This window comes from Eulemur rufifrons, chromosome 2 (assembly GCF_041146395.1).
Source record: "Eulemur rufifrons isolate Redbay chromosome 2, OSU_ERuf_1, whole genome shotgun sequence".
NCBI classification, from domain to species: Eukaryota; Metazoa; Chordata; class Mammalia; order Primates; family Lemuridae; genus Eulemur; species Eulemur rufifrons.
Genome location: NC_090984.1, coordinates 7,307,159 through 7,332,841, shown reverse-complemented (window position 1 = coordinate 7,332,841; position 25,683 = coordinate 7,307,159). Strand labels below are relative to the sequence as shown.

The 25,683-nt window shown below is 49.7% G+C and overlaps 2 protein-coding genes across 2 annotated transcripts in view; both read left to right on the top strand.

Moving 5' to 3' along the window:
• The window catches only part of NWD1 (NACHT and WD repeat domain containing 1), a 39,732-nt gene extending 37,755 nt beyond the window's left edge, over positions 1-1,977 (top strand). The window contains 2 exon segments of the mRNA XM_069483455.1: positions 1,504-1,731; positions 1,973-1,977. Of these exon segments, the coding sequence (XP_069339556.1) occupies positions 1,504-1,731; positions 1,973-1,977 (233 nt within the window).
• An 8,266-nt stretch (positions 1,978-10,243) lies between these two features.
• SIN3B (SIN3 transcription regulator family member B) overlaps positions 10,244-25,683 on the top strand; it is a 40,502-nt gene continuing 25,062 nt past the window's right edge. The window contains 5 exon segments of the mRNA XM_069477224.1: positions 10,244-10,345; positions 10,608-10,714; positions 11,973-12,126; positions 18,666-18,866; positions 23,489-23,632. Of these exon segments, the coding sequence (XP_069333325.1) occupies positions 10,244-10,345; positions 10,608-10,714; positions 11,973-12,126; positions 18,666-18,866; positions 23,489-23,632 (708 nt within the window).

Below are 25,683 nucleotides of genomic sequence, written 5' to 3'. Positions count from 1 at the left end.
GCCTGCAATCCTGGGAGGCCAAGGCAGGAGGATCATTTGAGGTCAGGAGTTTGAGACCAGCTCACAACCTCTCTTCTAGACCAATGCTGTGGAACTCCAGAATACCCTCCCCATATGGTCCCGAGCCCTCTTTAGGGCACACACAGGCTTCTTCCATAGGATCATCCTTCTGAGGGTAGACAGTGTCCCTTGTGTGTGCACCCCTAGGCTCAGGAGGTAGCCATGGGGTGGTGTGGGTAGAGTTCAGATGTCTGAGCTGGAGTGGAGGGTTCATATCTATATATGTGAGGGCCCTACAGTGTGGGATAAAACTGGGAAAAGTGGGAAGAAAAGGGGGCCAAGTCACAAACAGCAGGTCCTGGTTCTCCCACATCACTACATTCCAGTACTAAACTCTTAAGAGCCCGAGAATTCTCAATCCAATCCCAGCCTTCCAGGTGGTTCTGAAGATACCTTCATCAATGTAGGAGGATAGAGAATATTTTACTTAATAGTTTATTCACTAGATTTGCAGTGTTTCCATATTTTGCCTTATAGGATGTGGATCTCAATTTATTCTCTTGGCCCAGGCCCTATAAATGTTAGGGGCAGCTTGTTTTAAGACCAACCACTTTGAAAACCCCCTTGTTGCTTGGTCTGTTCAATATTATGCCAAGGTCATATGAGCAAGAGTTATATTGTATACTGGGTATAATCCCTGAATCATTTAATTCAACAGTCATCCCCATTTTACAGAGCAAAACTTGAGGCTCTGAGAGGCTTGCTGACTTGCCCAAGGTCACACAGTGAGTAACTGGTAGGCTGAGGTTTGAAGCTAATCTGCCTGATTCCAGTGCTCACCTTTGTCACTTTCTTGCACTGTCTCCTATAGAGAAGACTCTCATTATGTATTACCTCTATGAACCCTGATGACCCTGGTGGGAGATAAGTATCATTGCTATCTTCTTTTGACAAATGGAGAAATGGACTTGCTCAAGGTCACAAAGCAAGTTAGCAGCTAAGAGAATATTAGGTAGAGCCTAATACATTGTAATCTGATACATTATAATCTATTACATTAATCTAATACATTGTGGTTGAATACACTGTAGTCCAATACATTGTAGTCAAGATATCTGGTAAAAAAAAGTCACAGATGGCTCAGTGGGTGAGGGCTGAGGATTGTGGCCTTAAAAGCTCATCCAGGGCAGGTTCACAACCTCTTTTTCTTCTCCCTCCAACAATAATATTAACTAAGCTCACTGTGGGTCAAAATTCTATACTTACCACCTTAGAAGTCTGATGTCTTTAAATCTTCAAAATTCCCCTGGGCATGTAGGCTCTGTTATCATTCTCATTTTGCAGATAAAGCAAGAAGGACTCTAAGAGTCCCTCTAAATGTCATGCCTAAGTTAGTCAGGGGTAGAGCAAAAATTTGACCCCATGCAGCCAACTCTAGAATGTGTAGGATTGGACCTGTGCACCCAAGTTTTCTCATTTGTGCCCTGCTCTTCACCTCCACAGGCACCCTGCTGGCTGTCCAGTTTGTCCATGCTGTGGTAAACAGAATCATTCCAACCTCCAATGGCTTCATTGCCCCCATCAGACAGGTTATCTCATCCGAGAGCATTTCCAGTGCCCTTCATCAAGACGCTCTCAAAAACTTCAAGAAGGCAGTGTGGATGGTCAAATCCAGGCAGAGAGAAGAGCTGGCTGCAGCTGCAGGAGCACCCAAGGACTTGGGATCAGAAAGTACCCAGGGAAATGAATCCAAATCAAACAAATGCTCACAAGTCTGCCTGATTGTGTAGAAACATTGGATGGGGCTCCAATGAGTTAGTCTCATTTAATCTGGTTGAAGTGAAGAGAATGTATTTGCTGGTGTATACCTGGATCCAAGGTCTCAAATTATTTGACCCAGATATCATCTCTTCCCATCTTTCTATTCTTCTTTCCTCATTGTCAGTTTTAGTCTCAGATCTTCCACCCCCAGGTTAGCAACATGGTGGCCAAAATGCTGCTTTCTTCAAGTTCAATAGAAAAGAGGGCTTCCCTTTCCTACAGTTTGAACCAAAGTCCTGGCCTCAACTCTGTTGGCCCCAGTTGGTTCATACTCTGAACCAGTGATTATCTCTGGGAGAATGTAACACTCTGATTGGCTGGATGGACCCAATGTCCACCACTGGGGCTGAGGTTGGAGACGACACCACTCAATCATGTAGACTGAGAATGGAAGAGAATATTTCTGGGAGGCAAACTGGAGCACTGGTATCAGGTAAAGCAGGGATGAATGAGTGTGAGACAGACCAAACCACTGATGAGGATCAGTCTATAAAGCACCTGGTGCTGTTATCTCGTCGTCATCACAGCCCATACTTTAGAGAGGGCAGGAGTTTCTGCATCCTTTTTACAAATGGTGAAACAGAGCCTTGCAGAGGTAGCTGAGATTTGCTCCAGGTCACAGGCCCAAGGTGCAAGAGCTCTAAGAGCCAAGAGCCTTTTATCCCAATCCTTTTTTGGACCACCTTATTCTAATTTTAGTCTCAGAAGCATGGCCATCTATTCCACAGGTGGCACCCTCAAATGCTCCCAGAGGCTAGTGAGTCATCCAGATGATTTCCATGCACCTAGGTGAGCAGGAGGAAGGGATGGAGGCTCTGGACACATGGAGGGCACAGGCTGTGTCTAGGGTGGGCACAGGCACCCTGACAGTAGCCCAGAATCAACATGACAAGACAATCCCATTGTCAGATCTTCTTGTTGTCATAAGCAAAGCCAGAAATGCAGACTTTTATGCAAAAACATTCCCATGTTTTAAAGTGGGCAATTGGCTCAAATTTATATCTATAAGTGTATTTGGCCTGTGTGTCTTTGGTTCAGGAGCTGACTTCATGATTAAAGCTGGCATTAAAACAATAACCATGTTATAGTTCTCCTATCCCTCTTCCCTGACTTCCAAACTTTCAGGACAAAGACACTTTTTTAATCTTAAAAACTGGAGGCTCTTGGAATTTGACAGAAAGAGCTGCTGACATATCTCTGCTTCGCTTTTGGACCATCTGCCTTGTGCAAGTTCAATAGTCGAACTATTTTCATTCCACGTAAATGGATCTTTTTTCTTTGCCCACCACTTTCTAAAATTCCCACTTGCTTCCGGGGCTTTTGCTATAATGATAGGAGAGTCCAAATCTTAAAGGTGCTGTTCCTTCTCCCCTTTGTTGAATTGCAGACAGAGTTTCAGGAAAAGCAACTTTAGAAACAGAGGCATTTGAGCTCAATGAGACCCTACTGTCTAGCTCATTCATTTGCCTCCCAAACCAGGGTTCCAAGGTGGGCTTTGGCAGTTCTGTAAACATGAGCATTAAATTCCATTAAAAAATATTTTAAACTATAATTTTAAAGTGCATGCTCAGATACATTGGGAAGCTGCTTTTAAGGTGTTGGAGATGACTAATTTAGGATTCTCCTGCCATCTCCATTTAAGAGGCAACTTAGGTTGTGAAGAGAACCCTGGAATAAAATACCTACTTGGCTGGGTGTGGTGGCTCACACCTATAATCCCAACACTCTGGGAGGTTGATGGGGGAGGATTGCTTGAGGTTAGGAGTTCAAGACCAGCCTGGGCAGCATAGCAAGATCCTCCTGTCTCTACAAAAAGTTAAAAAATTAGTGTCACATGGTGGCACATGCCTGTAGTCCCAGCTACCTGGGAGACTGAGGCAGGAGGATTGTTTGAGCCCAGGAGTTTGATTTACAATGAGCTATGATGGTGCCACTGTACTCTAGCCTCAGTGACATAGCAAGACCCTGCTCTAAAAAAAAAGAAAAGAAAGAAAAAAAAAGATGGAAAGAAAAGAAAAAAAGCTACTCTTTTTCCCAACTTCTCAATGAGTCAGAGATTTACCCCAAACAGAAACAAAGTGGATGCTGAGACACAGAGGAACATTTCATCTACAATTTCTGGTTTAGAATTTCTGTGACCATCTCAACAGCTTCAGTGAGAATCAATTGCTTGGTATGTACATCCTAATTTGAACATCGGAAAGAAATTTTTACTAACAAAATGCTACTCCAAATTATTTCTTATATTGGGGGTTTTGCAGTGAGTTTTCATTTGAGAAAGAGTCTGCTTGCTCCGAATGTTTGACAACCACTGTGCTTTAAGGAGGGCTGGTTTGCCTAAGGTCTCCCAGCCACGGCACAGCCAGGATGAGAATGTGGTTATTTCAATCCCCACCTTATACTCTTGAAGCTAAACATAACCACATAACGTGTCATCCAAACTAGAACACTTTTAACAATTACTCCCGGACAACAGAAATAAACTGAACTCTCCCAGGGCAATTGACATACACAGCCCATCTAATTTCAGCAAGAATGGATTTATATCAGATCCTAGACACTCTGGCTGGGCATGGTGGCTCGAATCTGTAGTCCCTTGGGACTACTTGGGAGGCTGAGGTGGGAGGATTGTTTGAGGCCAGGAGTTTGAGACCAGCCTGGACAATATAGCGAGACCCCATCTCTAAAAAAAAGAAAAATAATTCGGCTGGGCACGGTGGCTCATGCCTGTAATCCTAGCACTCTGGGAGGCCAAGGAGGGAGGATCGCTTGAGGTCAGGAGTTCAAGACCAGCCTGAACAAGAGCAAGAGCCCGTCTCTACTAAAAATAGAAAGAAATGATCTGGACAGCTAAAAATATATATATAGAAAAAAATTAGCCAGTCATGGTGGCGCATGCCTGTAGTCCCAGCTACTCAGGAGGCTGAGGCAGAAGGATTGCTTAAGCCCAGGAGTTTGAGGTTGCTGTGAGCTTGACTCCACGACACTCTAGCCCAGGCAACAGAGCGAGAGTCTGTCTCAAAAAAAAAAAAAAAGAAAAGAAAGAAAAGAAAAATAATTCTAGAGACTTTGTATTTATCTCCTTATCTCAACTTTTTCCTTTATGAAAATGTTCAAACCTATAGCAAAGTTGCAATATAAGGACAATGAATGAACATTTGCTATTTATTAGAAATTTATTATCAGTTTTTAAAAAATCAAATGAATTTAAAAATGAATGATGAAGAAAATATCAACATTTTATATAAAGTTGGGATCTGACCCTGCACTTTTGGGAACTTGCCTCACTCTCCTCACATATTCTAGAACAGGGGTTGACAGAGAATCTATAGCCTGCAGTTCTGCCATCTTTTTTTTTTTTTTTTTTTTTTTTTGGAGACAGGGTCTCATGTTGTCACCGAGGCTGGAGTGCAGTGGCACAATCATTGCTCACTGCAGCCTCAAACTCCTGGGCTCAAGTGATCCTCCTGCCTCAGCCTCCCAAGTAGCTGGGACTACAGGTGCAGGCTACCAAACCTGGCTAATTTAAAAAAAAATTTTAGAGACAGGGAATCTTGCTATGTTGCCCAGGCTGGTCTTGAACTCCTGGCTTCAAGGGATCCTTCCCCCCTTGGCCTCCTAAAGTGCTGGGATTACAGACATGTGCCACCATGCCTGGTCTATTTTTGTAAATAGAGTTTTGCTGCAACACAACCATGCCTATTTATTTAGGTATTGCCTGCAACTGCATCCATGCTACAACAGCAGGGTTGAGTCATTGTGACAAAGAATATATGGCCCCAAAGCCAAAAATGTTTATAATCTGTCCCTTTACCAAAAAATTGTGCCAACTCTTGGTCTTAAGGCTTGATTAGATTTAGGGTAAATATTTTTTTTTTAATGGATATTAGGTTTTTTGGTTTTTTTTTAAGACATGGGGTCTTGCTATGTTGCTCAGGCCTTGAACTCGTGGGGCTCATGTCACCCTCCCACCTCAGTGTTCCAAGTAGCTGGGATTACAGGTGCATGCCAACACACCTGGCTTAAATTTTATTTTTATGTTTTGAGCAGTTTTAGGTTTATAGCAAAATTGAATGGAAGGTACAGAAGTTTCCCGTATGCCCCCTGCCCCCACAAATGTGCACACTCCCCTGTTGTGAACATCCCTCACCAGAGTGGTACAGTTGTCACAATGGATGAACCTGCATTGACATGTCCTTATCACAGGGTAGACATTTTTGACAAGGATACGTCATAGCTGTATTCATTCTCTATTGCTGCAAAACAAATTAACACAAATTTAGCAGCTTAAAATAACATCCACTTATTATCTTATAATTTCTGTGGATCAGGAGTCAGAGTATGGTGGAACTCGATTCTTTGTTCGGGGCCTCGCAAGGTGTCAGCCGGATTGGGTTCTCATTGAGACACTCAGAGACTTCATCCAAGCTCATTCAGACTGTTGGCAGAATTGAGTTCCTCCAAGCAGGAGGAGTGTGGACCTCAGTTGCCTCTCTCCATAGGCAGTTTTTAAAAACAGCTAGTTCCTTTTTCAAGGCTAGGAGGATTGCATTTCTCTGGCACTTCCGGTTTCTGACCTCAGACTGGTTTTTTTTTTTTTTTTTTTTTTTTTAAGAGACAGGGTCTCGATACATTGCCTAAGCTGGTCTTGAACTCCTGGCCTCAAGGGATCCTCCCATCTCAGCCTCCCGAGTAGCTGGGACTACAGGTCCTAGTACCTGACTCAAATTATCTTTTAAATGATGTCCCTGATGAGGTCAGGCTCACCCAGAGCAATCTCCCCTCTGATTGACTCAAAACCAACTCATCTGGCATCTTAAATACACCTGCAAAATCTTCTCCCCTTTGCCAGCTCGGGTAGCCTAATCACAGGAGTGACTTCCATCATAGTCCCAGGTCCTGTTCACAGCCCCAGGGTGGGGCATTCAGAGGCATGACTACTGGGGAGTGGGCATCTTGGGAGCCACCTTAGAATTTTGCCACCATAACACATGATTCTGGGCTTCAGAGAATTGGGTCATAAAATTTGCCACTGGGAAGATGAGATTAATCCAAAATAGGATCCTTTGATTCTGTCTTTTTTTTTTTTTCTGAGACAGAGTCTTGTTCTGTCACCTGGGCCAGAGTGCTGTGGTGTCATCATAGCTCACTGCAACCTCAAACTCCTGGGCTCAAGCGATCCTCCTGCCTCAGCCTCCCAAGAGCTGGGAGTACAGGCGCATGCCACCAGGTCTGGCTAATTTTTTCTATGTTTTAGTAGAGATAGGGTCTCACTCTTGCTCAGGCTGATCTTGAACTCCTAGGCTCAGTCAGGAGTCCCTGAACTCCCGCCTCGGACTTCCAGAGTGCTAGGATTACAGGTGTGAGCCACTGCACCAGGCCTCATCTTGTCTTTTTAACCTTGCCAAAATACTGTCCCATGAAAGACCTACCTAAGAACCTTGCCTTAAAGCCATTCCATTTGACAAATGGTAAAGAAATCTGCATTCCAAAGCTAAATTGTCTATCTAAATTGTCAACTCTTCCCAATTTAATCTGTGTAGGTGAGAATAGCAAAGAAAAAAATGTAATGTAGCAACTTTTTCTGTTTGATAAAAATAAGAATTTCCAGTCTGGGCAACAAAGTGAGACCCTGTCTCTAAAAATCAAAACAAAACAAAACAAAAACCAAAAAAACCACAAATAAATAAATGAAGAATTTAAAAATGTATGTGTATTATTTTCCTCACGATGAACATGCACACATGTACATGCACACACATGTACATACAGGGTCACACGTGCACACACATGCCCCAGGTTGGCTGTTCCCCTAACAAGTGAAGGCTTCACCTATTTGAGAAAAAACTGAAAGGGATCCTTAAAATTTGAATAGAATCCACACTCCGTGGAGGGAGCGGGGATTGTGTGACAATCCTGTTGGCCCTCAAAGACAGTGACTAACAGGAGGCTTTGGTGTGAAATGGGCTGTCCAGATAACTGGTGGCCACAAAGGGTTCGGGTTGCCTTCACTGCTATCCATACAGGAATATCCCTTTCTGGGCTGGGAGCCGTGAATCCTCGATGTTTTACCTTCTAAATATCTCTCCCTTCCACTGCCTTCTCTCTACTGCTCCCATCCTGGTCTAAGCCTCCATTGTCCTTTGCCTAAATGATGAAACCGCGTCCCTACACCTTCCCTGGGTCCCCTCCAATCACTTCCCTGCAGAGCAGCCAGAGTGATTACTTTCAAATGCAAACCTGATTGTGCAGCTCCTTAACTCAAAACCCAAGCGTTGTTTCCACCAGCACTAACGCTAAGCTCCAAAGCCTTAAGTCCCACAAGGTGCTGCGTGGTCTGCCCCTCCTGGTTGCTCACGATTATCCTGCACTCTTTTCCTTTCCTTCCCTCTCTGCAGTCTGGGAAACTAGTCTTTTTTTTTCTCTCTCTCTTTAAGTTCTTCAAATGTGCTATGCTCCCTCCTACCATAAACAGTCACAGCTGCTTATGAATTTTCTTATGGCAAATACCTATACAAACTTCAGACCTCAGCTAGAATGTCACCTCCTCTGGGAAGCCTCCTCCGTCCCCTCCTGGACTGGGTTAAGTCCCCTAGGTGGCAGGTGATATTTTCCAAAAATAGGCATAGCATACTTCCTGTCTCACAGGCTTTTCCAGAAGCTGGCCACTCCCCAGGTTGCCCTCCTCTTGAATTTGGGAGGGACTGTGTAACAGCCTTTATGGACAGAATGCAATGGAAATGATTCTGTGTGACTTCTGAGGCCGGGTTAGAAAAAATAACATGGGAACCGGGCACAGTGGTGTGTGTCTGTAGTCCGAGCTCTTTGTGAGGCTGAGATGGGAGGATCGCTTGAGTCCAGGAGTTCAAGGCTGACCTGGGCAAGACGATGAGACCTCCATCTCTATAAACAAACAAACAAAAAAAGAAAGGGCAATATGATTTTCACCTGGCTAACTCACTCTCAGGAGGATTGTTCTTGGAACCTAGCAGCCATGTTGTGAGGAAGCCCCGGGTGCCTGTCGGGTGGGGAGGGGGCCACATGTGCATGTTCGAGGCAACAGCTGCAGGAAGGGTCTCAGCCTATAGCCAGGAGCAAATGACAGACATGTGTGTGAACAAACATTCAAGTGATTCCAGCCCCCAGCCTTATGAGTCACCCAGCTGACACCAAAGCCACCAGGGATAAGCTATTTCTGCCAAGCCTGCCCCAGTTGCAGATTGGAGAGTGAAATAAATGTTGCTGTCATCTGAAGCTACTGAATCTTGGGCTGGTTTGTTACATAGCCATAGTAACAGGAATTTAGTAACTGTTACATTTTTACCTGCCCTTTGAAGTATATGTTACACTTGAAACTTTACATTTGTGTGATTATTTGTTTCCTACCTGTCTATCCCCAGAAAAGACTGAAAGTTCTGAGTTCCAAGTTCATGTTAGTTTTCACCATTCTATTCCCAACGCCTAGCATAGTCCGGGTAAATGATGCCCTCAATGCTGATTTAGTCTCAACTTTCCTGAACCTCTTCACGTACGTGCTTGAGGCCAGGAAGCCACCAGCCTGATCAGGCAATGGAACAGGAGGTTCTGCATGAATACAGGGCAGTTCGCTTGTGTAGAAAATCCTGCAAGAAAAGGTTCAGAAGGGCAAAGTCTGATGGGCTGCAGTGTAGGTGCTTAGATTTCATCTCCTAAGAAACAGGATGGCCTTGGAGGTTGGAAGCAGTGGTGGAACGCTGTGAGTTCTTGAAAGTACCAGGCCTGGGAAAGTACCAGGCTCCTGAACTGGTCCAGTTGGGAAGTAATGGTGTCAAAGCTAGGGAAGTAGAGCTAGGAGGAGTGGGACTAAGTCGAAGGACATTTAGCAAAAAGTCACTGCGCAGGGGCCTGTATTAGGGTGGCATGTGCACACACTCCCATTGTCATATTAACTCCTCAAAGCGGAGATGCATAAACTTACCCCATAAAAGGCCAGATGGCAAATACATCGGGCTCTGCGGGTCTTTGGATCTTTCACAGCTACTTACTCTGCCTCCATACAGCAAGAGCAGCCAGGTAAACGAATGGGTGTGTCTGCGTGCCAATAAAACTTTATTTAGGAACACTGAAATGTGAATTTCATAGAATTTTCACACGTCACAAAATATTCTTCTCCTTTGGATTTTTTCCCCCAACCATGTAAACTTGTAAAAATCACTCTGAGCTTGAGGGGCCGGACACAAGCAGGCGGCAGGTTTTGGTTTGCCCACCACCCCCTTGCTAGATCAATCACTAGTTAAGATTCCAATTGGGGATCTCAGAAGTCCTTCTAAGAGCCCCGCCCCATTCTCTGACGTCACCGGGACCCACCCACCGGGGCGGGCCATGCGCGTGCGCGGTCGGCCCTCGGGCGGGGGCGGGGCGGGTCGCAGCTCTGACTTCCAACATGGCGCACGCTGGCGGCGGCGGCGGCCCCGCGGGCCGGGGATTGAGCGGCGCCCGCTGGGGTCGCTCGGGCTCCGCGGCCCACGAGAAGCTGCCGGTGCACGTGAGTGGCATCCCCGTCCTCTCGCAGGGATCCGGTCCTCTGGAACCCGCAGGCGGGCGCCCCTCACCCGGGCCCCGCCCGGTCCCGGCCCCGGCCCCGCCTCCGCCTCGGCCTCCCTTCTGCGCTGCCCCGGACCCCCCACCCCTCACCTCGGCCTTCCGGAGGCGCGGCCCGTCCCCCTCCCCGCCAGGGACCCCAGCTGCCCCTGCCGTCCTCTCCTCCAGCGACCCCTGGCCCACCGGGACCCTCCCCCTCCTCACAGGTGGAGGACGCCCTCACCTACCTGGACCAGGTGAAGATCCGCTTTGGCAGCGATCCTGCCACCTACAACGGCTTCCTGGAGATCATGAAGGAGTTCAAAAGCCAGAGGTACCGGCGGGACTCCTCCTCTCCTCGGGGGGCCCTCCTGGGCCGGAATCGGGCCGAGCAGGGTGGGCTGCCCCAATCCCGCTGTCTCCTCCTCCCGCAGCCGAGTGACCTTGCGCAGGTTGTCTGAACGTCTCAGAGCCTCAGCTCCTTCTCCAAAAAAAAAAAAAAAAAAAATACGGGAATGGGTAGTCCCCACCTTGTTGAGCCGTTGTGGGGAGAGCTGTCGTGGGGAGTCCTGGAAGGAGGGCAGGGACAGGGGAGGCAGAGGCGAGGCGAGTGCACACGCAGTCAGATACTGCCTGGATTTAAAAATGTTGATTTTTAAATAAGTTGTCTTCGTGGAAGATTTGGGGGGACTCATTTTGATTTTTTTCCCCAAGCACTGCATTAAAATGTTATTTGTCTTGATGATTGAGTTTTTTGGCACCCTCTCTCCCCTAAATCCTGTCCCCAAGATGCTTTACTTGGCTCACCCTGGTGTCAGGCCTGCTTGGAAGTAAGGTGCATAAAATGCCTAGTAAGGGACCTGGCACCCGGAGAGCATTTAAAACACATGAGCTGTGTTTGTAGACACAGAATCAGGAGGATTCGAGATAGAAGGAAACCCACCTTCGTGGCAGAAGTGAGACTAGAACTCAGAGCCTTTGACTCTTAAATTTTTGCGCCTCACGTACCAGCCATGCTGCTCCCTTAGGGATGGTGGTGGGGCTGGCCCGACTTCCTTCCACCAGTGCAGGGCTGACTAAGGCCTGGGCCATGACCGCAGCCAGGAGGGAGACCCCATCTCTCACATTCTTACGCATTTGCCTCACTTGAAGGGCTTTTGGTATTTATGCTTTGCAATCAGTTGCTCAGATCGAAACCTGTGTCATGGTCATCCCTGATTCATACAAAATGAGGGAATTTATCACATCACTTAGAGGGCTTTGGCCTCCTGCCACATGTTGGAGTCCAGGCCTTGCATTCGGCTCTCCTGACATTTTCAGAACTGAGCGTGTGTGCACGTGCTTGGAGTGTCTTAGAGGAGTTGTGCCGTGTAAGCATTCTCTGGTTCTCTTCAGGAGGGCACAGGGAGCTCAGGCCTAGCCGCTCTGGAAATAGATCATAGTCTGCAGATGCTATCACAGGAGTCACATTTAGGTTGTTTTGTTGTCAGTTGAACAGCTCGTTATGTGGCAGTATCAAGGGAGTCGGGAATAGATTTGTTTTTAATTTGCTCTCCAAGACCCTTTTGCCCACTTGCGTTCCTTTCTTCTAGCATCGATACTCCTGGAGTCATCAGACGTGTCTCACAGCTCTTTCATGAGCACCCTGACCTCATTGTTGGATTCAACGCTTTCCTTCCCCTCGGATACAGAATAGACATTCCCAAGAATGGCAAGTTAAACATACAGTCGCCTCTGACAAGCCAGGTATGCTGCTGCGGTGGTTCAGGTGATCTTGGCCTTAACCCAGCACACCCTGCTACTCAGGTCGGGCCACGTGTCTCCTTCGTGTCATTGCTGGAAAGCCACTTACGATCCATTCTTTTCCTAGACATGCTAATTGCTTCTAGCACAAATCAAAATAGATAGAAACACCGACACAGGCAGCCTCTGCCCCCGCAATCGATCTGTTTGGAAGGTTTAAATCAAGAGCGGATGTCAGGGAGGCATCCTCCTGACACAGAATTTTATGATAAGTCAAAATAACCACGTCAACAGTTGCTGAGGTCTTGGCTTGAGGCTTCCCTGGGGAGCGGACCAGGCCTGCCTGCCCTCGTACTTGGGCATGTGCTAGGGCACGTGCTAGTCTGCATCTGGTAGCTCTCAGTACCGCCAGCGAGGTAATAAAGTGGTTGAGATGCGTGTGTGAGTGGCCATTTTTACTGTTTACTTTCTGTGCTTCGTTTAATCGTTGATAGGGCCCTTGGCTCGGCTAAGGCTTGTGGCTTTGGTTCTTTCTTTCTCGTGATAGGTTGCCACCTGGTCTGTTTCTGCAGTCTCTTGCTTGTGCTCACCGGAACCTCTGAGACAAAAACAGATTATCTGAGCTTTACTTTTACAAGATGACCATTGTCTTTTTCTCCTCCTCAGCACTGTTGCCGTTTTGGGCACACTTCTTTGCTGTTCGGGGCTTCCCGGTGCATTATGGGATGTTTAGCAGCATCCCTGGCCTCTGCCTCGCTGCCCGTCACCCAATTGTGACAGCCAAAAACATCTCCAGACATGGCCAGGTGTCTCCTGGGGGCAAAATTGCCCCTGTTACACACCATCAGTATAAGGGAACCAGCTCTCTCAACCTCCTCCAGTCCCACCCTGACAGTTTGAGTAGGGATGTAAAAATCTATGGCTGGAAGCACTTGGTAGGTCTCTCCTTTGACAGGGGAGATTGCAGGGTGTCAGATCAATTAGGGAGCCAGGATTTGGAAGGAGAACAGCGAAAGGTAACATGGCAGTGACGGGTCCCTCCCTGAGAGTGGCTTGTGCGTTAATGCTGCTTTTTCTCCGTGTAAGGCGAGCTCTGCCGTCAGCATGTTGCCTCATTAAAGCCGTCTCAGTTCTAAAAGGGAACTTGGAAGCGTGTGGCCGCTGAATCCCGAAGAGGTTCCATTTCCCACTTGCAAATGGAGCCCCAGGGTCCAGATGTAGGGTCTGCGCCTCCAGACCGTAAAAGCCTCGGCAAGATTAATCTCTGGAACAGTCATGGCTGCGGGGAAACCGAGCTCGTTTGCTGCAGCAGCATCTGCGAGAGCGCTTTGTAGGGTCTCAGCACCGTGTAAATGCTGTGTAGATGCTGGCGTTGTTACCAGTCACTCACTGAGAAAGCGCCGGAGTCAGAAGGTGTAAATTGTGCCTCTGCATGTGGAAATTGCCTTTCAGCAGTCCCTGACCGTGGGAGTAGCTCGGCTGTCAGGGCTGGAGCTTGACAGGAGCCACACTGTGGTTGGACTCGGAGTTGGTGCTTTCTTTAAATAGCTGCGGTGTCCCTGCTGTTCCCAGCACAGTGGACGGCTGGCAGTCTTGTCTCCCCATAGGTGGCTTAGGTGACAGCGACTTGGAGAAAGGCTTGACAAGAACTTCCACTTAATAGCTACTCAACAGGGCTTCGTAGTTTTGCTACGGCCCGGAAGCTGCCACTTCTAGGGCCTCCTCCCACAGCTGGGGAGCTTGGTTCCCTCCGGCCCGCCAGGCCGTTCAGTTTCAGTGGATACTGAGGGACCCGCCCGGTTTCCAGCCCTGCTTCCCAGCAGTCTGGGCTGGTGTTCGTGTGGCTTCCAGACAGGCACACAGGGGACACTAGATGGCCTTTCGGGTTCCTGGAGTCCTTTTAGAGGCCACAGTAGCCTGAAAACCTCACGGGGCTCCTCACCTACAAATGCCCTGGTGATACTGTTTTTCTATTGGTTTTTCTAGCTTCACTGTTTTAAAGGGGAGCCTTTTTGTTTTTTCCATTCTTCATTTCACCCTGAAGCCCGCCAACTACAGACAAAGAAGGAGTGGCTGTCAGGTGCTGAGGAAGGTAAATAAGAGAGTCGCAGCCCTTGTGGATCCTTTGGTGCGGAGGGTCTCAACCTCAGCACTGTTGCCATTCGGGGGCTGGGACGTTCTTTCTGGTGGGGGCCGTCCTGTGCACCGTAGGGTGTCCAGCAGCGTCCCTGGCTCTAGCCACCAGATGCCAGTAGCGCACCCCTCTCCCAGATGTGGCAGTATTTTAATATTTTAATATCTCCCAATATTGCCAGGTGTCCCTGGGGGGTGGAATCCCCTCGCTTGAGAATGCAGTTATAAAGGGAAAGACGGACACATCACGGCATGCGTGGCCAGCATGGACCGGGGAGCCTGGAAGAAAGACCATCCTTCTGCTGGGACCTCATCCTCCTGGGTCACCATCATTTTGGGTCTGGTAGTTTGGGCCTCAGTCATAATGTCACCTCTGCAGAGAGCCCCCCACTCCCAACCCCATGTCATTCTTACACCACCCTGGGTTATATTACTATATTTCAAAATAGCAAAATAAGTAGGAAGAGAAGTAAAAATCCTTGAGTCCTTAAGATGAAGTCTTGTCTTGTTCTTGACCGTATCTACCTTCCAGAACGTTGCTAAGGCAGCAATTGGAAGACCCAGAAATTGGATGTCAATGGGAAAGTAGCGACTCTCGGCTCCCAGGTCCTCTCAGGGCAGACCTCGTCTCCTGGGAGACAAGAACCGGCTTGCACAGAGACAGAGAGAAGCCCTGAAGGTGCAGCCCATAACATAAGTGGCCGCCGTACATGCAAAGGGTGACCCCCCGCACCTTGCTACTCTCTGGGGGAGGCCCAGCCAGTTCCCGACAAGTCAGTTCTTGTGTTTGTGTCTTATTTGCTCATGGAGCAGGCGGTGGGTGACCCCTTCTTTCAAGGTAGGCCCTGGGTTTATTCAGAGCACCAGCTCTTGGGGTGCCTGCCTGGCAGAGGTGGGGACTCAGATGGGAACCAGATGTGCAGATGCCGACTGTGCGAGGGGCTTCAGTGCCGTGGCCCACAGACAGCAGCGTCGGGGCAGAGAGAGGACGGGGCAGGCCAGGGAAGGGCGTGCAGAGGTCCCCAGACCCGGCCTGGGTCTGGAGTGCTTAGGTGGCTACTCCTGGTGGGGTGTGGAGGCCTGGGGTGGGAGCAGGTGGGTGTGCACAGGGAACAGCCAAAAGGCCAGTGGGGCTGGGAAATGAAGGAGAGAAAGTAGGGAGAGAGAGCCAAGGACATGGGGGCCGGTGGAGGGTTCTGGAAGGCTACTCTGCTGCTGTGCTGGGAATGCTGAGGTGTCGGGAGACCCCTGGGAGACCAGGGAGGGGTGCTGGGTGATCTGGGCAGTGATGAGGGGCAGTGGACAGGGGAGTCAGTGAGAAGTTGAGAGTCTGGGGTGATTCCAGGATGCCTGATTCCCTGGGTGCAGGTGGTGGCCCCTGCTGAGGTGATGGAGGCCTGGGAGGCAGTTGGGGGCTGCTCCTTGTGTGACAGGTGCCACTGGAGGCCTCTTTTAAATATCCAGGTGGGGGCTGTGTGTGGACGCTCAGGTGAGGCGTCGGCCACCCGGGGGGGCCCGTCATGGCGTGGGAGGCATTTCTCACTCTGCCGGGACGTGGCCACGCAGCAGCATGGGAGGGAGGGCGTGTGGGCAGAGAAAGGCAGGACTGGGCTTGTTCCAGAATGTTTAGAGCAGGGTGGGCAAATTGTGGCCCGAGGGCTAAAGCCACCTTGGGTTTGTATGGTTGGCGGTTTTTACATTTTTCAAAAGATTACATTTAAAAGTTTTTTTTTTAAATTGTGATAATAGTCACATAACAGAAAATTCAACATCATAATTTGCGTGGTTTTTAGTATATGCATAACATTGTGCAGCCATCACCCCTAATTCCAGAACATTTCCATCACCCCAAGATCAAGTCCGGTACCTCCTAATTCTCCCTTCCCCGCAGTCCCTGGCAGCCACCAGTCTGCTTCCTGTGTGGATTTGTCTGTTCTGGCCGTTTCGTATCAGTGGGAACCACGCTGCGTGGCCTTGTGTGTCTGGCTTCTCTCACTCAGCACCGTGTTTTTGGGGTCGATCCGCGTTGTGGCAGGTGTCAGAGCTCCATTCCTCTTTGTGGCTGGGTGATATTCCACTGTGTGGGTGGACCACATTGTTTCTTTCCATCACTGGAGGATGACTGGGTTCTTTCTACCTTTTTGGCTACTGTGAGTAGTGCTGCCGTGAACATTCATGTAGAAGGATTTGTCTGAGCACGTGTTTTCATTCTGTTGGTTGTATACCTCGGCACAGATCTGTTGGATCCGATGGTCATTCTGTGTTAAACTTGTTGAGGCAACAGCCAGAATTTCCACAGCGATTGTACCGTCACTATCCGTCCCTTTTTGGCAAGCCCTGGTCTAGAGGGTGGTTCTCCATCTTGTCGCAGGGGCTCACTTCAGGGCATCTTGGGGGACCTTTGGGGGCCTTAAAACACCTCCTCAGAGTGGAGGGGGGCTCCCAGTGGGCCCACAGCCTTCCCTCCCACCCTCTCAGCCAGCTCCTTCCACCGCCAAACCTGTGCACCACGAAGGAACACAAACGCAGACCACCTGAGCTTGAACACATGGAACTGGCAAGAGCATCCTCAGGGTCTCCTAGAACAAATCCCCCCGTGGAGGAGAAATGGTCTTTAGCATTGCGGCTGCTCTGCATCTTGTATGTCTTTGCTTGCCTGGGGTCAGGCTTTCTGGATTTGTCTCAGTAGCTCAGTAACTACTATTCTGGGCAGAATTATTAATACGTCCCCTGCCAAAGTACCTATGTTGAAGCCCTAACCCCCAGGCCCCCAGGAATGTGACTGTGTTTGGACAGGGTCTTTAAAGAGGTCATCAAGGTGAAATGAGGCCATCAGGGTGGGCCCTAATCCCATCCGAGTGGAGTCCTTACCAGAAGAGGAGGTTGGGACATACACCGGAGACGCTCACGCACAGAGAGACGACCATGTGAGGACACGGCGAGAAGGCGGCCATCTGCAAGCCAAGGAGAGAGGCCTCAGAGGACCCCAAACCTGCCAGCACCTTGATCTTGGACTCTCGGCCTCCAGAACTGTGAGAAAAATTAATATCTGTTGTGTGAGCCACCCAGTTTGGGGGACTTTGTTATGGCAGCCTGAGCTGGCTGATAACACCCACCCAGATGACAGTGCCCGAGACGCTGACTGCAGCACGGCCCGGTGCAGCCCGGCAGCGGTGTCTGTCGTGGCGACAGGTCTGCAGCTGCGGCAGTAGCGCATCCGGCCTTGCCTGTCCTGGCAGATTCTTCGGGTCAGTGACTGGGGCCAGGTGCGATGTCGGGCACCAGAAACGGGAGAGAAATCCATTTGTTCTTTCATCCATTCACCTGAGCACCCCCTACAGTCAGGGAAACCTGCCCGCACCGTTCTGGGCACTGGAGACACAGCACTGGGTGAGATGAAATCCCTGCCTTTGTGGAGTTCGCCACCCAGTCAGGGTGGACAGACAATAAAACGAGTAAGTTATGTTACACGTGGGGAGGTGACAGGTGCCGTGGAGAAAAGTGCAGGAATGCTGGGAGACAGGGTCATTTTACTTTGGTGCAAGATGGTTCTAGAAGCCTCACTGAGAAGGTGTTGCGTAAGCAATGACCTGGAGCTGAGCTGGAGGGACCCTGACCTGCTCAAGTACGTGCCCTTGTGAGCTGGGGACGTGGAGCATAATTCTGGTTTAGCAATAAACAGAACGTCACCTCCTTCGGGGGGTGGTCCTGTCCCACCACGAATTAGGATTCTGTGTGCATAGGAGAGAGACATGCTTGTTTTCTAGTTTTACTTGTATCAGCAGAACAGTGCATAAATAGAGGGCATGGTTGGTGGGCGGTCTTTTCTCTCAGGTGACTGTTGCACCTTGTTCTGATTGGCCTGGCCTTGGCACCGAAAGTCCCACATCCTGGGAATCCCTGAAACCCCCAGCTGCCTGAACGATGGGCCCCATTTTATACATCCTGACCTCCCCATCGCTGCTGACAGCAGGTGTTTCCCACCCGGAAACAGTCTTGCTGAAACGGGATCACAGAAGGTGTGGGGAGACTCCATTTACACACAGCCCGACACTTGGCTCTGCAAAGGATTAAACATCCACTTTTCGTAAATTTCTCCTGAATGCTCATTTTTCAAAATGTAAAGAGCTCTTTAAACTCTTGTATTCTTGGGGTAAATTGGGAAGGATCGGGTGGAGGTGAGTCAACGAGACTGACTCAGGAACTCGCAGATGCTGGGACACCGAGGAAGGTGCCGTTGGCATGTGCTGGGCTGCCCCCTCCCTCCAGGCCCCCAGAGAAACCTTTCTCTGCGTCTAGTAAAAGCTGGCTCCATGCTGGGTTCTGTCTGCTCTAGTACAGACAGCGGCTGGGCCTGGTGTTTTTCACAATCTGTTCCCAGCATCAGCTCATTGTCACGTTGTTGTCAGGAAAATTCGCACAACCACGGCGACTGTGCAGAGGACTTCAAGCAACAGATGCCATATAAGGAAGACAAACCCCAGGTGCCCTTGGAGTCGGATTCCGTGGAATTCAACAACGCCATCAGCTACGTGAATAAGATCAAGACCCGCTTCCTGGACCACCCGGAAATCTACAGGTCCTTCCTGGAGATACTGCACACGTACCAGGTAAGAGGACTCAGGTCACACTTCTTTGTGGGCTTCTGTGGCGTCATCCAGTGTCGGACACTGAAGATATTAAGATTTTCTTGTCTGAATTCATGAAATCCTATAAAATTCTGATCGGTGGTGTTTTGGTTTTTGCTTTGTTTTTTGGTGTTGATTTTTTTTTACTCTAGTGAAAAATACACAAAATTCACCATTTTAACCATGTTTGAGTGCACAGTTTGGTGGCATTAAGTACATTAACGTTGTTGTGAATGTACCACCGCAGCCATCCCATCTCCAGAACTCTTCATCTCGTCAGACTGAAACTCTGTCCCCGTTGCACACTCGCTCCCCCTCCTGCCTCCTCCCAGCCCCGCACCCCCGTTCTGCTTTCTGTCTGTCTGAATTTAACAACTCTGGGGACCTGTCATAAATGGACTCACACAGTATTGGTCCTTTTGTGACTGGCGTATTTCACGTAGCAGGATGTCCTCAAGGTTCAGCTGTGTGGCAGCGTGTGGCAGCATGTCCTTCCTTTGTAAGGCTGAACGCGATTCCGCTTTACGGATGCACCACGTGTTCATCCACCCGTCTGTCGGTGGACACCGGGCTGCGTCTGCCTTTTGGCTGCCCTGGATGACGTTGCTGTGAACACAGACCCTGCTGGAGTTCTGCTCAGTTCTAATTCTGACTTGTCTCTTTGTGCACCTCCGCACCCAGGAACTGCTAGGAAACGTGCCTTAGGGGAGTTTAAAAAGAACCTGAGAATACAGTTGTCTTTTTGTGAGACGACTTTGTTACTGTTTAGATGATACGACTGCCCTTTAGTTTTGCTCATGCCAACTGGACCCGGTGCCAGGGCCAAGGCAACGGAGACGAATGGTTGCTGGTGCTCAGTTGTTCAGTCCAGTGGCAGGAGGAGCTTCAGGTGGGAGAGAAGGGATGTGCGTGGGAGAAGTGGGTCAGGGGTCAGGGAGGGGACTATCGGGTTGAATCTTGACAAATTGTCAGGCCATCAGGTGGATAAGCACGGAGGAAAGGTGGACTCTCTCAGTGTCAGGAACAGCCTGTGCAAAGGTCCAGGGGCCAGGGCAGACAGCTGGTGTCAGGGCAGCCTGCAGGGGAGTTGGGAAATGCAGGCAGGCTGGTGGTGAGGAACGTCTGCATCTTGTACGAGGCTCAGATGTCCTCCTCACCTAACACGTGGCGTTTCCCATGCTGCTTTTTTCTTTTTTCTTTTTCTTTTTTTTTTTTTTGAGATAAGGTCTCGCTCTGTTGCTCAGGCTGGAGTGCAGTGGTATCATCAAAGCTCACTGCAACCTCAAACTCCAGGATCACACAGCACGGAGGGCTCAAATGACCCTCCTGCCTCAGCCTCCCAAGTAGTTGGGACTACAGGCACGCACCACCACACCTGGTTAATTTTTCTGTTTTTTTTATACAGATGGGGTCTTGCTCTTGCTCAAACTGGTCTCAAATTCCTGGCTTCAAGGAATCCCCCCGCTTCAGCCTCCCAAAGTGCTAGGATTATAGGCATGAGCCACTGTACCTGGCCTACACTTCTAATTTTTAAGCAGCAGAACCCACTTTTAAAAATGAAATTTGGCTGGGCGCAGTGGCTCACGCCTGTAATCCCAGCACTTTGGGAAGCTGAGGTGGGAGGATCGCTTGAGCCTAGGAGTCTGACGTTGCAGTGAGCTATGATGACACCACTGCACTGCAGCCTGGGCAACAGAGTAAGACCTTATCTCAAAAAAATAAAAATAGAAAAATAAATAAAAAGGAAATCTGTACAGCTTTAACATGTCAAGTAAAGAAGTAGGATTCTTTTTAGCGTAAATGCTAAGAGAATGCTTAAGACCAGACTGATGGCATTTGCTCCCTGTACCCTCAGGCTGTTTTGGGGGACTATTTGCTGTCCACAGTGTGGGTGTCACATGCAGGCCCTGTTGGCCTCAGTGTCTGGCGTCTTTGGGGTGCTGGTACAGCCTTAAAACTCTTGCTTCATGCAGACGAGTGGTGGCAGGTGGCAGCTGTGAGCATTGGATCTGGGTGGAGGGATGACGCTTGTGACTGTGGAGTGTGCGGATCCCTCCCAGGCTTCATGGGGTCCTCACATTTAGGGCCAGGAGGATCGGCAGAGCTGTGCAGTGGCTCCGTTCTGGGGAAGGGGAAGGGGAAGCCCAGGGGAGTTAGACTTATTTATCCAGGATCACACAGCACGGACAGTGTGCTGCTGTACTGCTAGTTTTGCACACGTAAATCTGTTTGAACACGCTACACGTACTGGGCAACAATCTGAGCATGATACAAATTTTGTGTTCCTGTCATGCCCTATTTCAGAGAGAGCGCCGGGGGACGGGACAGCGCAGTGTCCCCAACCCGAACTGGTGCTAGTTGGTTGAACGTGCAGGTGGCTGGGCCTCCACGCATGGGGTTGCCATTCATCGGGGCCACCTGGCATCTGCATTTTAAACAAGCCCCTCGGCGACTCCAACCTCAGGTTGTCCATCTCTTGAAGAGAAGTGAGAAATCTGAATTGTTGAATTATCCTGATTTTAGAACATTGGTTCAGAGTTTTCTGAGATGCCATTAGAGCCAAACCAAGCGGCTCTAGGGTCCATTTGATTGCACGTAACTATTTTTCTGTCTCCATGGGGCCTCCCCTCAGACCTTCCCTCTGCCACCTGCTCCGTTGGGGCCCTTTTCTTCACCTCCCTGAGCCTTGGGGTTCTTCTCCGTAAAATGGCCATAAAGCTGGTGCTGCCTAGTGACCCCCAGGTTTAATGCAGTTAACTGAGGCAGCCGATTCGAGCACACGGCCTGCCTCAAGTCAGCCCTGGGCAGCTGCCACCCGTTATACAACCTTGTGCATATGTCCTGCGTGTGCTCAGACGAACACAGTCCTGCCCTGACATGGCTGCATCCCCCAAAATGACCTTCTGCAAAATCGCAGTCGAACCGCAGGGCTCGTGGGAAGGCAGTGTGAGAGCACAGCACCCAGAAACTTCCCCGGTGATACCTAAACAATACAGGGCCCTGCTCAAACGGTGGCGCTGTCGTACGCATGTTAAATGGCTAAGATGACATGAATACTACAGCAAATACAGTACTGATCTTGGAAAAGCCCGGAGGTTCACTTGTGGCTGTGGGTGCGGGGAGGTGGCAGCCTGTGAGTTACTGAGAAGGGCTGGCGGGAGGTTGTCTGAAATCAGATGGGGCATTGGAACCCCAGACAGGGACAAGGGTGGCTCCGAGCACAGCAGGGCCCTGAGGGAGCGAGTAGATGTGGGAGGGGGTGCAGGTGCGATTTTGTGGCTCGGGTCAGCCAGGTGCGGTTCTCTGCGTTCTCTGGTGTTTCTCCTGGGAAAATAGTGTGTAAGCAAACACAAAATTCCCATCGTGCTCATACTGGTTCCCAGTATGAGTATTGTGTTCAGACAGATTTTTGTGTTCAGCAAGCGTTGTGGGAGGACTGACTGTCTCTGCAGGATGGATTCCCAGAAAGCGCGTCCCTGCGTTGAGGTCTGCTACGCGGTAGCAGAGGTCGCCAAACTTGCCTCTAAAAGGCCGCACCGATTTTCCTTTTTTCTGCCCCGTGTTTGAGAGCTGCTGTTCCCACATCCTCATGGAAAATCCCCAGCCCTTTCTATCCGTGTCAGGCTGCTGAGCAAAAGATAGCCGTGGCCCTGTTTTGAATTGTGTTTCTTTAAACGTCCGTCAATTTGGCCATTGTTTCATCCATACACAGGTCATTTCTGCTTACTCTCTGAACGGAGGGGCCTTTGCTCATTTTTTTATTTGGCTTTCGAGTATACCAGTGACTTTTTGGAAGGATGGTTGTTGGGATTTCCCCCTCCTGTACAGGGGCTACAGGGCCAGGATTTAAACCTCGTTTCCCTTCCCAAGGGCTGCAGCTGGCCCGGTGGGGAGGAGCCGCCAGCGGGTGACTCATCCCACGCTGCTGCACCCGTGGGGTGCGAATATTGAAAGCTGGGCCATGCACTCTGCAGGGCCCGGCACCGCTGCTTCTTGCACCATGACATACATTCTTGCATAGAAAGTTGACAGGGACGTATTTTCAACAGCCACCTTCAGTTGTGCTGGCCAGTTCCTGCCCTCCAACCTGGGTCCCCTTTGGTCCTCTTGTTGCTTTAAGCTCCGGATCAGATTGTTTCCCTTGGGTCTTGGTGACCCTGGGCCAGCAGGTCCCTGGGCCTGGAAGTCCCTTCCCTTTGTTCTTTACCCCTTATCTCCCCTTCAGGGCCCAGGGCTGGGTCCTGCGTTCCCCTTTGCCCTTGGGAGGGCCTGGGGTTGCCCGTGACCTTGCACTTCCCCAGCCTGCCCCTATTCCAGCCAGCAACCCCCACCCCGTCCCACTCCCTTTGCTCGTGGACACTTCCCGGTGCCCTTCCTTGTGTCCCCGCCACACTCCTGGCACAGGCCTTGTCCCCAGCCAGGGGCTGAGGCCGTGCCGGGCAGTGGGATCCGGAAGCAGGCACACAGGATGTCGTGGGCGCCGCCAACAGGTTCTGCTCCTAGGGTCGTCCCTCTGTCTCCACGGTGGGCTGCCTGAATGTCCCAGCCCGGGGTGCCTCCTTCCTTGCCCAACGACCCGTTTCCCCTTTTCCAAAATCTGGCAGAAGGAGCAGCTGAACACGAAGGGCCGGCCGTTCCGAGGCATGTCTGAAGAGGAGGTGTTCACCGAGGTGGCCAACCTCTTCCGGGGCCAGGAGGACCTGCTCTCGGAGTTTGGACAGTTCCTTCCTGAAGCCAAGCGGTCCCTGGTGAGTACAGAGAGCCCCAGCCCAGCAGGGGGCCCCAGCCAGCTCAGCCCAGGGCCAGGCAGGCCTGTCCACCCCGCAAGACATGCCCAGGGTCCCCTGGAAGCTACAGAGGATGCAACAGGCATCTAGGGGCCCCTCAACTTAGGCTGAACTTGCACAGCAAGCTGGTGACTGATGCTCAGAAGCGCTTCTCCATGCAGACAGTGCCTGAGTCTTGAGGGCTGGTTCGGGAGGCGGAGCCTGTCTTCCCATGGAGACGATGGGACCCGGTTGCCGGGACCCCTAGTGTTCTGCCTCCTGGGCCTGCCCTTGGAGCTGCCACCCAGGGCAAAGGAGCCACCACCTCACCTGTGACCCTGCGGGAAGGTGCAGGAGGGGTCAGAGCCTGCATCCCTGGCTCTGTTGAGCAGGGCTTGGCCTTGGGGCTCCAGCAGGTTGGATCTCAAGAGCCTGGGCGGGTGTGGGGCGCGGCCTGAGGCTGGGCAGTGGCTGCGGGGGTAGAAGCAGAGGTGGTGAGCAGGGGCCCTGCGTGGGGAGGTTCAGGGCTCGGATTGCACGGCAGCCCTTCTCCCTCAGCTGTGGCCTGAGCCCCGCCGCGGCTGCCGTTTCCATGTCCCTTTTGATTTTTTTCCCTCTGTGAACATAAGCCTTTTTTAAAAACTGAGGTGAACTTTATGTAACAAAAAATTCACCATTTTAAAGCAAACAATCCAGTGGCATTTAGTGTGTTCACAATGTTGTACAAGCTTCATCACTATCTAGTTCTAGAACATTCCATCACCCAGAAAGGACACCCCATCCCCATTAACAGTCACTCCTCATTCCCTCTCCCCCAGCCCCTGGCAGCCACTAATCTGCCTCCTGTCTGTGGATTTGCCTGTTCTGGACATTTCATATCAGTGGAGTCACACACTGTGTGGCCTTTGTGTCTGGCTTCTCTCACTGAGCTTGTTTTCAAGGTTCGTTCCTTTTTATGATCAAGTCCTCCCGTGGGTGGGTACAGCATGTTTTATTTATCCAGTCCCTTTATCTGTTGATGGACGTTTGTGCGTTTCTGCCTTTTGGCTGTGGGGAATGGTGCTGTGAACATTCGCGTACAAGGATTTGTTTGAACCCCTGTTCTCTCTTCTCTTGATTTATACCCAGCAGAGGCATTGCGGGTCATACTCTAATTCTGTGCTGAACTTTTTGAAGAACCTCTAAACTGTTTTCCACAGTGGCTGCACCGTTTTACATTCCTACCAGCAATGTGCTGGGGTCTGCATTCTGGCCAGTGCTTATTTTCTAGTTTTCTCTCTCTCTCTCTGTGTGTGTGTGTGTGTATGTGTGTGTTTGTTTTATGGCCATCATAATCAGTGTGACATTAGATCGCACTGTGGGTTTGATTTGCATTTCCCTGATGACTAATGATGTTAAGCATCTTTTCTGGCAATGTATCTTCTTTGGAGAAGTGTCTGTTAAATCCTTTGCTAATTTTTTAATTTGTTTTTCTTGTTGTTGAGTTATAGGAGTTCTTTGTGTATTCTGAGATGAGACCCTTATCAGATATGATTTGCAAATATTCTCCTCCGTTCTGTAGGTTGTCTTACTTTCTTGTTAGTATCCTTTGATGCACAAAAGTTTTTAATTTTGAAGACGTCCAATTTATCTGTTTTTTTATGTTGCTCATGCTTTTAATGTGAAATCTAAGAAATTATTGCTAAGTCACGGTCATGAAGGTTTACCCTCGTGTGTTTTCTTCTAATAGTTTTATAGCTGTAGCTCTTATATTTAGGTCATCGACCCATTTTGGGTTAATTTTTGTATCTGGTGTGAGGTAGGGGTCCAAATTCATTCTTCTGCAAATGGGGATCCTGCTGTCCTGGCAGTATTTTTGAAAAACTATTCTTTCCCCTTTTGAATGATCTTGGCACCATTGTTGAAAATGCATTGACTATAGTTGTATGGTTTTATTTTAGAGCTCTCACTTCTAAGCCATTGGTCTGTGTCTGTTCTTACGCCAGTACCACACTGTTTTGATTACTGTGACTTTATAGCAAGTTCAAAATCAG